This window comes from Prionailurus bengalensis, chromosome B2 (genome assembly GCF_016509475.1).
Source record: "Prionailurus bengalensis isolate Pbe53 chromosome B2, Fcat_Pben_1.1_paternal_pri, whole genome shotgun sequence".
Taxonomy (NCBI): Eukaryota; Metazoa; Chordata; class Mammalia; order Carnivora; family Felidae; genus Prionailurus; species Prionailurus bengalensis.
Genome location: NC_057349.1, coordinates 5,060,261 through 5,073,249, shown reverse-complemented (window position 1 = coordinate 5,073,249; position 12,989 = coordinate 5,060,261). Strand labels below are relative to the sequence as shown.

The 12,989-nt window shown below is 49.5% G+C and overlaps 1 protein-coding gene across 7 annotated transcripts in view; it reads right to left on the bottom strand.

Annotated features, from left to right (window-relative positions):
• The window catches only part of RIPOR2 (RHO family interacting cell polarization regulator 2), a 233,390-nt gene that overhangs the window by 20,211 nt on the left and 200,190 nt on the right, over nt 1-12,989 (bottom strand). For 5 of the 7 annotated variants that reach the window (XM_043590689.1, XM_043590686.1, XM_043590684.1 and 2 more), the window contains 5 exons: nt 11,377-12,054; nt 7,942-8,123; nt 5,031-5,202; nt 2,243-2,378; nt 58-219 (listed from right to left, as the gene is read on the bottom strand). In XM_043590689.1, the coding sequence (XP_043446624.1) occupies nt 58-219; nt 2,243-2,378; nt 5,031-5,202; nt 7,942-8,123; nt 11,377-12,054 (1,330 nt within the window). Of the gene's footprint in view, nt 1-57; nt 220-2,242; nt 2,379-5,030; nt 5,203-7,941; nt 8,124-8,680; nt 9,566-11,367; nt 12,055-12,989 lie in introns of those variants that run through there. The other 2 variants (XM_043590690.1, XM_043590688.1) reach the window with 2 other exon arrangements.

The window sequence follows — 12,989 nt, the reverse complement described above, 5'->3', positions numbered from 1 at the left end:
CAGTGCTCGCTCTCAAACCAAACGGCGGACCCCTTCCTCCCCGCCCCTGCCCTGTACCTGGGTCTGCGAGGCCTGGATATTCTCTGTTGACGGTTCTGGCAAAGCTGGCTTCCAGCTGCTTCATCACTCTGTCAGCCGAGCTGTGGTAGACCCCCACCGGGCTGCAGCACCTCGTCCAGAATGACAGCAAAGACAGCTTTTTGTGAAATTCTGGGATGGCTGGAAAAGAAGAGCAACCCCCACCCCCAACACACAGTTGGAACGAAGCAGATGAAGAGAATGCGCCTGTGTGGGGGTGGGGCAGGCATCACTGCCCTCCCCCCTTTTTAAAGACGGTGGTTTTTAAAAGTTAAAAAAAATTTTTTTTTATTTGAGAGAAAGAGAGAGAGAGCGGTGGACAGGCAGAGAGAGAGGTGGGGACAGAGGATCCAAAGCAGGCTGTGTGTTGACAACAGAGAGCCTGATGCGGGGCTCGAACCCATGAACTGTGAGATCATAACCTGAGCCGAAGTCAGATGCTTAACCAACTGAGCCACCCAGGCGCCCCAAGACTATGGTTTTTACATAAAAAAATATTTACTGATTTTGAGAGACAGTGTGGGGGGGGAGGGGCAGAGAGAGAGAGGATCCCAAGCAGGCTCTGCACTGTCAGCACAGAGCCTGACATGGGGCTCAGTCCCATGAACTGTGAGATCAAGAGTTGGATGCTTAACGGACTGAGCCCCCCAGGCGCCTCTAAATTTTTTTTTAAGTAGGTTCCACACCCAACGTGGGGCTTGAACTCATGACCCGGAGAACCACAGTCTCCTTGTCCCACCGAACGAGCCAGCCAGGCATCCCCTAAAGACTGTGGTTTAAAATTATTTTTTTAATGTTTATTTATTTTTGAGAAAGAGAGAGAGACAGAACATGAGTGGGGGAGGGACAGAGAGAGAGAGGGAGACACAGAATCCGAAGCAGGCTCCAGGCTCCGAGCTGTCAGCCCGGAGCCCGACGCGGGGCCTGAACCCACGAACTGTGAGATCGTGACTTGAGCTGAAGTCGGCTGCTCGAGCAACTGCGCCACCCGGGCGCCCCTAAAGACTGTTTTTTAACTGGGACTACGAGATTCCTCTGTAGTTGGCAGATTTTCTAAAGGGCAAGGAACTTATGACCGGGAGTTCATCTAGCCCGGGCGGCAAAGAAAACACAGCAAAGGCAAAGCTGTTTGCTTTCGGTGAGAGAAAACCCAGCAGCCCTCCTCTCGGAAGATGCTCTCACCATCTCCCCCCCGCCGTAACTTTCCTGCAAACCCGGCTACAGGATCAGAGAATCACCCCGGAGGAGATGTTTCTGAAGGGGCCGTAACACATCAGGAGGTGGGCTGGGGGAGTGTGACACCCGCCCGGGGGGGCCTCTCTGGCTGAAATGGCGAAGAGCACCGTGTAGGCAGCACACGGTCAGTGACCGTGAGGTCGTGACCTCATGCGGTTGGGACCATGAGGAGGTGCCTGGGAGCCGGGAGGACGCCAGTCACTGGTGTCCTCGGCTTCCTGTCCCCTTTTACGCCTCTCAGACACCTGCCGAGGTCACTGGCTCCCAGGAGGACTGGATGCGGGAGGCAGAAATCTAAAGCGGGAACCTACAGGGAGGTCTCTTCTAGGCTGGATCTGAGCGACCCAGAGAAGAGTCTGGCGCCCCACTACCTCCACGGGATGTGTGCTGTGAACAAAGACGAAAACTCCTGTCTTTATAAAGAGCTCCGTGGCCAGACCACGCAAGTTCAAAGGCAGCTTCCCCACGTCAAGTTCTCCACCTAACCCTCTTGGAACCGGGGACTTTCCTGAGAGCCTGCCAGCGTATTTCTACCTTTTCCAAGGCCAGCTAGGGAGTGTCCTGCCTTTGCCAGTCAGCTGCTGTGGGAGCCGTGTCTTCACCAGCAACACGGCACAAGCACAGACAGTCCCGGTCGCCTGTCCCCCCAATGGAACCGCGCTGGCAGAAAAAGTCCCTGAGACCGCCTGCGCGGTGCACGCTGGTTCTGCTTAGACACGGGTGTCTGACTTCCGGAGGTGGGGGGCTGGCCCCATGGACAAAACCGTGTTCTGCTGGTTTGACTCCGAAGGCTGAGGCGCAGTGTCAGCGAGATGGCACCAGTCCACGCTGCTGGGCACTGGCCACTGGCCGTTCCTCCACTGTCATGCCTTCCTGCCGGCCCCACGGAGCAAGGGAGAGGCTGGGGGTGTGGCACACACGTGCTTACCTTCAATGACAGAACTAATGTTCCCTATGTTCTCATCGCTGACGGCTGACAGCTTCTCCATCACCTGGACTTGCCGAGAAAGCTTCTCCAAGAGGTTGCTCGCCACAAATGGGGTTTTGCTTGAGAAAACAATTTGCTGAGAAAACAAAGAAGCCGCCGTGTCAATCACGCCCACTGTCGTCAGCGGAGGTTTCCCGACCCAACCCCGTCCTTCCTCCCACGGCCGTCACGCTAAATACGCCTGCACCGTGTTCTGTTCCGGCGGGAGAACGTTCCTCGTTCTGTGCCCGTTACAACACCCGACGAAATCACACGTGTTTTTGTTGCCTCTCAACTTTTTCCGTGCCTGTATGGATTCTGGGATTTTTTCACTAATAGAGCCACAAGGTTATTATCAAGTTGAGGCTCTGTAAATCCTCTTTGAAACTTCGAAGGCATATTCAGGCTGCTTATCTGTGTGCTCACACAGATAAAAAAAAGATTGCTTTCCCAAGTAGTCATTTTTCCCAGCACGGATTTCTTTCCTTGTTTTCAAGCTGGAAATGAAGAATGTGTGGTATAATAATCATGATTATAATCAAGGCTTTCTCATTCTAATTAACGAGTGCTGATTATGTACCAGGCACTGGTCTGAGCCCGTGTATTAGCTCATGTCATTGCTCACCACCACCCTAGGAGGTGGGTACTGTTGATGTTCCATTTTACTGCTGGGGAAACTGAGGCACAGAGAGGTCCAGTAGCATGCCCAAGGCCACATGAATAGTAACTGATTTCATTTGAGTGCAGGTCACAAGAGTAAAGGGCATGAGAGAGGACAGAAGTCACTTGTTGCCTGAAGGTTCTAGACCTTTCTGTGTGCCTCAGAGACCTGTCCAGTCACCTGGTGGGTATGGATACAGGGAGCTGACCTGTACTGCCACCCTCCCCTGTCTAAACCATGTAGATTCTATGCACATATGATTTCCAATCTCCGAGCCTAGTGTAGCAATTATGTGCTGATGCCTTTCACACATGTAGATACAGCAGAAGTGAACTGACTTCAGGCATAACATATGGTCCACATGGAATGCCTGTTTTTTTCTCTTTGCAATTACATTCCGAATGAAGATATAAACTCACCGATTCGGCAGTGGGTGTGAGTTAGAAATTACGTTTCTAATCCTTAATCCTTTACATCTCTGTACATGTGCCTCTTCTGTTTTTTTGATGCTGATTTTCCCCACAGTGGGGCTGACTTGTTATGACCATGGTCTGGTCTGACTATCGGGAAGAACACTGCACTGAATATTTTTAAATTTTTTTTTTTAGTTTATTTATTTTTTGAGAGACAGTGCACAGGGGAGGGGCAGAGAGAGAGAGAGAGAGAATCCCAAACAGGATCCGTGCACTGTCAGCACAGAGCCTGATGTAGGGCTCGAACTCACGAACTGCATTGCACTAAATATTGCTTGTCAATTAGTCTTTGAGAGAAAACATTCATTCCTTCATGGAGGAGAATTCTCTTATGTCTCACAAGATGATGACTTTACCTCTACAATGCCAACAGGTAGTGTGCTCAGCACAGAATCAGGCTCAGCAAGGACGAAGAGTTGTGAAAATCATCTTATTCAAGTGGTTGGATAGAGAATACAACAACCCTTTCCCATTTTGGTCAGAAAAAAACCACTGCGCCTTCTGCCAGATTGGTTGTCAGTAAATGGCTGGCAAATTCAACAGTCAACAGAAGAGATCAACTGGGATGTTGGCCAACCTAGCGGAAGAGTCGTAATTGCCAACCAGTTTCCCACAGTGTCTGAGGTGACTCTGGGGTTGTTTGTTCACGAAGGAAAAGTATATTCTCCATCTCATCACAAGTGCATTATGGAAAAAGCACACTAACCCACTTCTGGCCTCTCTGGGACCCCCCTCCTCCTTACCCTGCCTCTTGTCTGCCACTTGGTCCCATGCTCTTAGAAGCATGATTGATTGATTGACTGACTATTTATTTATTTATTTATTTATTTAAGTTTTGCACCCTTCCTGTCTGGCCAATCCCCCTGAAGACCATTACCCATTTGCTTTCACTTTCTCATCCTGTTCCCCACACATGCAAACAGGCTGGAGAAGACAAGCAACCAGGCGAGGAGTAAGTATTTAAGGAGATGCTTGGGGCAGGAGGTGGGGAGCACTTTGTTCAAGGGAGCTAACGCACTTCCTGCAACCAAAGAATTTCAAAATATCCGCTTCACTGTTGCAAAGTCTTAACAGGTAAGTAGCCTGAAGTGAGAAGAAAAACAAGTCCCATGGCGTCCCAGAACGAGCGCCTGCCTGGCAACGATAATGGCCTCTGGAACTATTCTCTCTCGCTGCTAATACGTACTTATTCAAGATCTGGGAAACCGTGCTTATATCCTGCACCATTTCGCCTTTAGCCGTCCAGGTGGAGTGACAATATTCACACTACCGTGTGCCCTGTAACACTGGCTTTCGAAGTCCACCCGTTTGTAGATGGCACAATGCAATTTTTTTTTCCCTTAGTCACGTTCCTCTTCTCTTTTGGCAAATGATTTGAAATCAAGAGCTAACCTATTGCGTGTTCGAGTGCGGAGAGCTAGGTCTCAAGGTAGAAAACCCAGGGTTCAGGGAGGATGGCCAGGGCCATCAGAACTTTCGAGTCGGCCCAAAGCGAAGCAGGCTTGTTCTCATATTCCTGAATGTTCATTTCTCTGGCAAAACTGAAAAAAGGCAGCACACATTCTTGGTGCATAAAGAGCCTGGGGTCTAAAACAAACACAGTCGCCGAGCCCACCTGAACGAGTTGGGTGCAATACTGAAGGTGCCTGACAATGGTGATGTCCAGGCTCTCATTTCCTGTGGTCAGGGGGAGGGGGCTTCCGGCCACACTGGTCCCGACTCCTGTGTCTTCTGTCAGCGCCTCGCTCAGGTGCCCCCTGGCCTCTGGGTGTACCGACCTGTAAGGGCTGAAGCAGGAAGGTGAACGCAACGTTAGCGGTTTCTTTCAGCGGGGAAACCCCAGGTCAACCCTACGAAGCTCCCAGAAGGCCCCAAGTAGCACCTACCGCAAAGAGGCTGTCTCTAGCCTACCTTGGAAAACCGAGAGACCTTTCAAAAGCTACTTCTTGATTCAGCCCAGTCACCAATGTGCCGTATTAAAAGATCACACAAACTGCTTCCAGAATTTGCTTCTCAAGCACAGTGAATCAGTGTTTAAAAAATTTTAATGTTTATTTATTTTTGAGAGAGAGAGAGCGAGAGTGAGAGTGAGAGAGAGCACAAGTGGGGAAGGGCCAGAGAGAGAGGGAGACACAGAATCCGAAGCAGGCTCCAGGCTCCGAGCTGTCAGCACAGAGCCTGACGTGGGGCTTGAACCCATGAACTGTGAGATCATGACCCGTGCTGAAGTCGGACGCTTAACAGACTGAGCCACCCAGCTGCCCCCAGCAGTGAACCATTTGTAAAGCAGGCTCACCAAGGAATCTGCTCTCATGGTGCACCTGTTACACTTTCTTGCTCTGGGGATGGGGCGCTTTGCCAAATATCCTGGGATTAAATTGTCCTCTATAGTTGTGGTTTCCCAAGAGCAATTCCATTAAGAGATAATGTCAAGGCTTTTTTTTTTTTTTTTTTTTTTTTTTTGGCCTCAGATCAATTGCTACTAGAAGAGAAGGAAAAAGGAAAACTGCCAACAGGAGGCATGATGTTCTACCCCAGACAAAGGCTAAAAGGCGTTTATTGGACTCTTCCAAGGCAGAGCTTGGTTCTGCCTCTCACACCTTGTTTACTCCCCGCTGGTGAACTGTCTAAACCTGGGATCGTGACGGGCACTTACGTTTACAAATAAATACGTTGCCTCTATGATCCAACTTTGTTCTTAAAATTAATCTGTGTGGGAAAGAGGGAAGAGCTGTCTCATTTCACACTGGGAGGACTGACGGGCAGAGGGGTTCCCCATGGGGTCCTGTTCACACGGCTAGACAGCGACAGGGCAGTTGCTGGCTTCCGGGCTCCTGGCCTCCAGCCTCCATGATTTAAAGAGATCGTGAACCTGAGCTAAGAGGCACTGGACGCTTTACTCCACTGCACACCTGCCTCCAGGGGAAAGCACTGTGCCTGCATCCTGGCCATCAACACATATTTAATACTCACACATGGGGGTGCCTGGGGGCTCAGTTGGTTAAGCGTCCAACTCTTGGTTTTGGCTCAGGTCATGATCTCAGTTTCGTGAGTTCAAGCCCTGCATGGGGCTCTGTGCTGGCAACACGGAACCTGCTTGGGATTCTCTCTCTCTCTCTCTCTCCCTCTCTCTCTCTCTCTCTCTCTCTCTCTCTGCCCTTCCCCAACTTGTGCTATCTCTGTCTCTCTCAAAATAAATAAACTCAAAAAAAATAACATAAAAAAAAACACAATTTTCACAATTTTCCCTAATATCACTGAGGACATATACTAAAGTTGATCGATTCAGTCAATTTAATATCAATGTTCTATAAAATGTACAAAATCTACGAGGTTTTTGTTGTTAAAATGCTTCTGAGAGCCAGAAGAACGAAGCTTAGACTGATGTCTGACTCTGACATATTATGTAATGAGGAGACAGATTTTTGGTTTTGCAGCATTTCACAAATTCGATCAAATTGGAGAAATCTCAGCATAGAATGCAGGGGCATCGCTTAAACATTGCATTCGTTTAGTAACTTTTGTTTGCCGTGTCCTCAGTTTGCTCAAAGCATAAATTCTAGTTCTCACTTTTTCTCTTCCTGGTTTTGGAAGAAGAAAGCCTCCAGGAACAAGAAAACCCCAAAACACTGACATAACATCACCCACAGAGAGGTTCGTGACAGTGTAACTTGAAAACCTGTTTACATAACACGGCAAAAGTAAAGAAGGTGGAAATCTGCCCTTTCCTTTGGGAAAGTGTGTGAGTGTGTGTGTGTAGTGAAGGTGAGCAAATTCCACTGTGCTTGGTTTGCTTCGTTCAAGTTACAAAACGGACCCCAGACGCTAGTGCCAAAGACAAGATGTGGCCGCACACGGAAGGCTGATGGAGAAGGTGACAACAATCCCCCTTCCCCTTCCCTTCCCTCCCCAGAGAAGGCCTCATTCTCCACCTGCTGGGCTGCAGAAGCAGAAGAAATCGTTACCAGTTGTTGGTCATCCCTGTTACATTCTGAGGCAATTACGTGCCCTGGACTTCAACCTGACATTGACGCGTGCACGGATGAGGTTAACGTATAGCAACTTTGCCAAAGGGAGCAAGAGATACAGGGGTGGAAAAAGCAGAGCACAACAAAATGAAGAGATAAGAAATAAGACACGCAAAGAGAGGAGAACCAGGTGCAGGTGGATCATCCAGTAAGAGGTCTCCAGACACACAGCACGCTTCGTGAATTTGGAATTCATTGCACCGGGGGCAAGTTGTCGACCCCCGGAGCCTCCAAGATATCGGTGTGCACAAAACACATGCCCACACAAAAGTTTCCCCTTTATTTACAACGAAGAAAGGTGATTCATTTTCCCTCCGACAACACAAGAGAGGTGAACAACATTTAAAAATGGCCCTTGCCAATAAGAGGGAATTGAAAGCCAGTTGGCCATTCGTGTAGGGAGTTTTCTCTTCCTGGAGATGTGCACGGGTCCCGTCTGAGAGTAACAAAGAACCACTGTTCAGAAGAGAGGTAAGCGGACGCTGACTTCACACTTACCTACTTTTCTCCGTCTCAGTGTCTGAAAATACCGAGTCCGTGCCTCCTCCAACAGTACAAACCTCATCACCATCCTCCTCCTCGTCAAAATCAGAGGTGTTCAGGAAATCAAAGCTTTCTAAAGCACTTTCGACTGTGAGACTTAAACTGGAAGACCGGCTGCGGTTTCCGGCTGGCTTACACTGCAAAGGCAGAAGGCATCGGGGAGAAGGTCAACATATCCAGAAGCAGAAACAGAACAGGCAACACTCGATCTGAGACGCGACACTTTCTTTTTTTCCAAGCTTTTATTTTTTGTTGTTGTTGGCATTTAAAAAAAAATGCATTTAAAATCTTCGCATTAAAAAAAAAAAAAAAACTACAACGATGGATTAAATGACACAGGATCTGGGATTCGTTCCAAAATGATCTGGAGGGAAATAAGCGGGTAGGAGAACAGACGGAACAAGACTGGCCGCGAGCTGACATCGTGGAAGCCGGGGGATGGGCGCACTGGGAGCCGTTACAGGATTCTCTCTACTTCTGCTTGAAGGTTTTTTTAAAAATTTTTTATTTAAAATTTTTTTTAATGTTTTTATTTATTTTTGAGACAGAGAGAGACAGAGCATGAGCAGGGAAGGGGCAGAGAGAGAGGGAGACCCAGAATCGGAAGCAGGCTCCAGGCTCTGAGCTGTCAGCACAGAGCCCGACGCGGGGCTCGAACTCACAGACCGCGAGATCATGACCTGAGCTGAAGTCGGATGCTCAACCGACTGAGCCACCCAGGCACCCCTACGTCTGCTTGAAAGTTTAGAATAAAAAGTTGAGAAAACATTACAGCCCAAAAAGCCTTGGGAAACGGAACTGCCATATCCCTCTGCCTAGAGCTCAACTCCAAAGAAAATACAACCAGCAGACAAATCTAGAGAGTCACGGAGTCCGGAGTCCGTGCCACATAGTAACCAATCTGTAACGTGTGCAGTGTCCCGAGACAGGAGCTGACTGCCCAAGGAACCTGTTCTAAAGGATTAAAAAAAAAACACACAAAAAACAACCAACCCCAGGAAGAGAAAACTACTCAAACTCAGACTTAACTCATACTCCCTAGGCAAGTGTATTGATTTTACATTCACGGCATATCATTTTCTTTGAGCGCTGAGGAGAAAAGGAAGGGTACAGGGCCAGCAAGAAGGGTCCCTGCCTCCTCTCCGGAACAAATCCCGTCACTTCCGTGACTGGGCCCTGGGATACTGTGGGCAAACCCATCCTAGGGCCTGGGGAATTCTGTATTGCTAGACACAGACAGAAGCAAGACAAACAGCGTAACGCCAGTTGCTACGGGCACAGAGATGGAAAGAAGTCCTTCCAAATATTCAAGAGGACGGACGCTGGGGCGGACTGAACGGGACAAGTCTTGTGAGTCAGAAGAACTACATGTCCACCCTCTCAGGCTCTCCTCGCTGACTTCGCAACACAAGGCAGGCAGCGCCTCGCAGAGAGCTGTCTCTGATACTCAAGATGGCACAAAACCACGGGGGGAACCGTCTTTCGGTCTTTTAAATCAGAGTTGTTTCCTTCACCCTCAGTGATCTCCGTCCCAGGGGCAGCATCATTTAGTTTCTGATCCTCAAGAGGCTTTAGCATCCTAGGAATGTGAAGGGGGGGAGAAAAGAGAAAGCTTTGTCCAGCTGATGCTTTAATTCTGGCTGGATCTAAAGCCATTTGCCCCAGCCCTCAACTCGAATGCTGTTTTCAGTCTCAGACAGATAGAAGGAGCCGGTCCAGACTCAACCCACCTCTAGGGTCTTCGTTCTTAAGTAGCTATCTGCTGAACTTGACCTGGCACGGTATGGATGCGTTTACATATCGATCATAACGAAGGGAGGGACAGTAAAGGATTTTAGAGGCAGGACCGTTCTGGAACAACAGCAGATTGAAATAACACTCTGGAAAGAAATCTGTGACCCCCAGGTTTTTATAAGACTAACAGATGGGGTGCTTAGTGTTTCCTGGTGGGCCGAGATACTTCTCAGCATTCCAGATGTCTGGAAATGGGAACTGGTATCTCCACTTGCTTTCTCGAAGGCATCTGCGAGAGGTGGGGTCAGTTGTCTTTAAATTGAACACCTTTCGCCCACTAAGCAAAGCTGGTCACCTATGCAGATGAGAGCTTCTTGGGGGGTTAGAAGATGTTTTCACTGGAGTACTAGGGCAAGCAGCATGAACACACGGGTCCTGAACGGGCACTGTTATGTTTTACAGAAGGCAGATTCAGAGCGTCCTCTCAGAGGACAACAACTGAATTAGTCCGTCCTGGGCACTAGAGGATCTGCAGAGTTGGGCCTGAAGTTTCATCTGCCCTGGGGACAAATCTCCCTCCAAGCTAGGGGAGCATGACTGAGAAGGCTAAGAGAGTCAGAGAAGCCTTGGAAATGTGTGGAAATGCATTTCCCACAGGCCACTGAGAAGACCACATCTGAAAACCAGTCATTCCAAGGGACACAACAGGCTTCTGTGGGTGGAATCTCGGCTCGCCACCGGCACCTTATTTTCAAGCCTATTTTATAGCACAGGTCAGCAAAGAATTGCTGTTTCCTGGAAAAGGACCCGATTTCTTTCCTGTGTGGCAACCTTAGAGTAGCAAAGGACGCAGAAGTGGCGTGGGATTCAGGACAAAATCAGGTCCTGTCTTCTTGTGCCGTGTTGTCAAAAGTTTAATCTGTATGCCCGGTAGAAACATGCATTCCGGTGTAGCAACAATGATCCCATCGTTAGGAACCCCCGCCTGTGTGGAGATCATCCCTCTTGCTCTCTGCTCCCACCATGTCCACACTGAGCTGTCTGATCAGGAACAGGGTTGAGAGGACATCTCTGGTGGACTTGGGGGTCCCTGGCTTCTAGAACACAGCAGATGACGATTGGTGCTGGATCTATCTCCGATTCCGACTCACTGGTTGGGACAAGTCTGGAGAAGGGACTCTTTGGAGGCAGTGCCCGGGGCTGGCGGGGAGGCCTGTTGGGGGGGGGGGGTGCGGAGGGGAGAGACCCATGGCTCCACCCATGCCTAAGTCTTGATCAGTCAGGAAGGGATCCTATCCAGTAGCATCTCAGTGACATTATGATCATCAAAATGCCTCCGTTTCACATCACATCACATCACATCACATCACATCACATCACATCACATCACATCACATGGGTTTACAGTGACTAACTCTGGGACCAAAGGGGCTCAGCCACTCCTCAGAGCTGTTTAGTTTAACTCCTGATCGTCTTAGGTACGTCGATCTGTTGTGAGGAAAAACGAAACTTAACATGTGCTACCGGGGTGGAAAAGTCAGCGCCAAAGGATGGTTATCTATCGGTCAGGGAAAGATAGATACGCAACTTTGCACAGAAGCTGGCCTCAGACGCCTCTCTCCAAACCTAGTCTGGTTTCCCTGAAACGGTACTTACTTTTAGAATATCATCCAAATGCTTGACTTCTTGGTTCAGATCCTGAAACTCCTTATACTGCTCCTTGTGGGGCTCCAGCGCAAGGAAAAGCCCGCTGAAGGCGTCCTCCAAGCTTCCGTCCAGGAAGGATCGACAGCCTTCGGATTCTCCACTGACCGAGCCCTCGGAGAGCAGCCTGTCCGCGGCCGCGGGCGCCTCAGCCGAGGTCAGCCTCTTCACCAGCTGCTTCGTGAGGTTTCCTTCAAAAGTGTCCAGTTCGACCGGCTTGAGCTCGGATGCCTCGTCGGACTCCCGCAGGAGCGCCTCGGCCACCTCCTTCTCCAGGAACAGGCGCTCCGGCCCGGCACCTGCCACCGCTCGGCGCTCCGGGGGGCTCCTGGGCCCGGCTGGGGGCTCCTCCGGGGGCGGCTTGGCCTCCCGGCCCTCTCGCGAGGAGTTTCTGGAAGATGCCGAGCCAGAGTCTTCCGTGCCCTCGTTGTGGGAGGACGGGCTGCTGGGGCTCAGCTCTGCGGGGGTGATGGTGATTTCGGGGTTTGCCACACCTGCGCTGGAGAGAGAGCCTGCTGGGTCCGGGGTGAGGGCGCAGTCCTCGTTGGGCAGGTCACCGAAGCTGAGAGACAGCGGCGTTTTCTCCTCAGCGGCCTTGCCATTTTCAAAGACGTCATCGGGTAGATTAGACTGTGGATAAAAGGCGTCTCGTTATTATTTTAAAAATTTTTAATGTTTATTTATTTTTGAGAGAAAGAGTTAGGGAGTGAGCAGGGGAGGGGCAGAGAGAGAGGGAGACACAGAATCCGAAGCAGGCTCCAGGCTCTGAGCTGTCGGCACAGAGCCCGACGCGGGGCTCGAACTCGTGAACCGTGTGTGAGATCATGACCTGAGCCAAAGTCAGATGCTGAACCGACTGAGCCACCCGGGAGCCCTGACACCATTATTTTTAAATACAAATTATATGCTTGGTGTGGTTTGTGTGCAGACAAGATATGAGATCATTAAAATAAACAACCGGCACTTTCATGATATTAACGTTTCATTTGTTGATTGTGTGTATGTGTGTGTGTGTGTGTGGTTATGTGTGTGGTTGTGTGTGTGGTTGTGCGTGTGTGTGTGGTTGTGTGTGTGGTAGTATGTGTGTATGTTTGTGGTTTGTGTTGTGTGTGGTTATGTGTGGTTGTATGTGTATGTGTGTGTGGTTGTGTGTGTGTGTGATTGTATATGTGTGGTTGTGTGTGTGTGTGTGGTTTGTGTGTGTGGCTGTGTGTGTGTGGCTGTGTATTTGTGTGTGGTTGTAGTGTGTGTGGTTGTGTGTATATGTGACTTGTGTGTGGTTGTATGTGTGTGTGGTTGTGTGTGTGGTAGTATGTGTGTATGTTTGTGGTTTGTGTTGTGTGTGGTTATGTGTGGTTGTATGTGTATGTGTGTGTGGTTGTATGTGTGTGTGGTTGTGTGGTTTGTGTGTGTGTGGTTGTGTATTTGTATGTGGCTGTACGTGTGTGGTTGTATGTGTGTGTGGTTGTATGTGTGATTTGTGTGTAGTTGTGTGTGTGTGTGGTTGTATGTGTGATTTGTGTGTAGTTGTGTGTGTATGTGGTTGTATGTGTGATTTGTGTGTA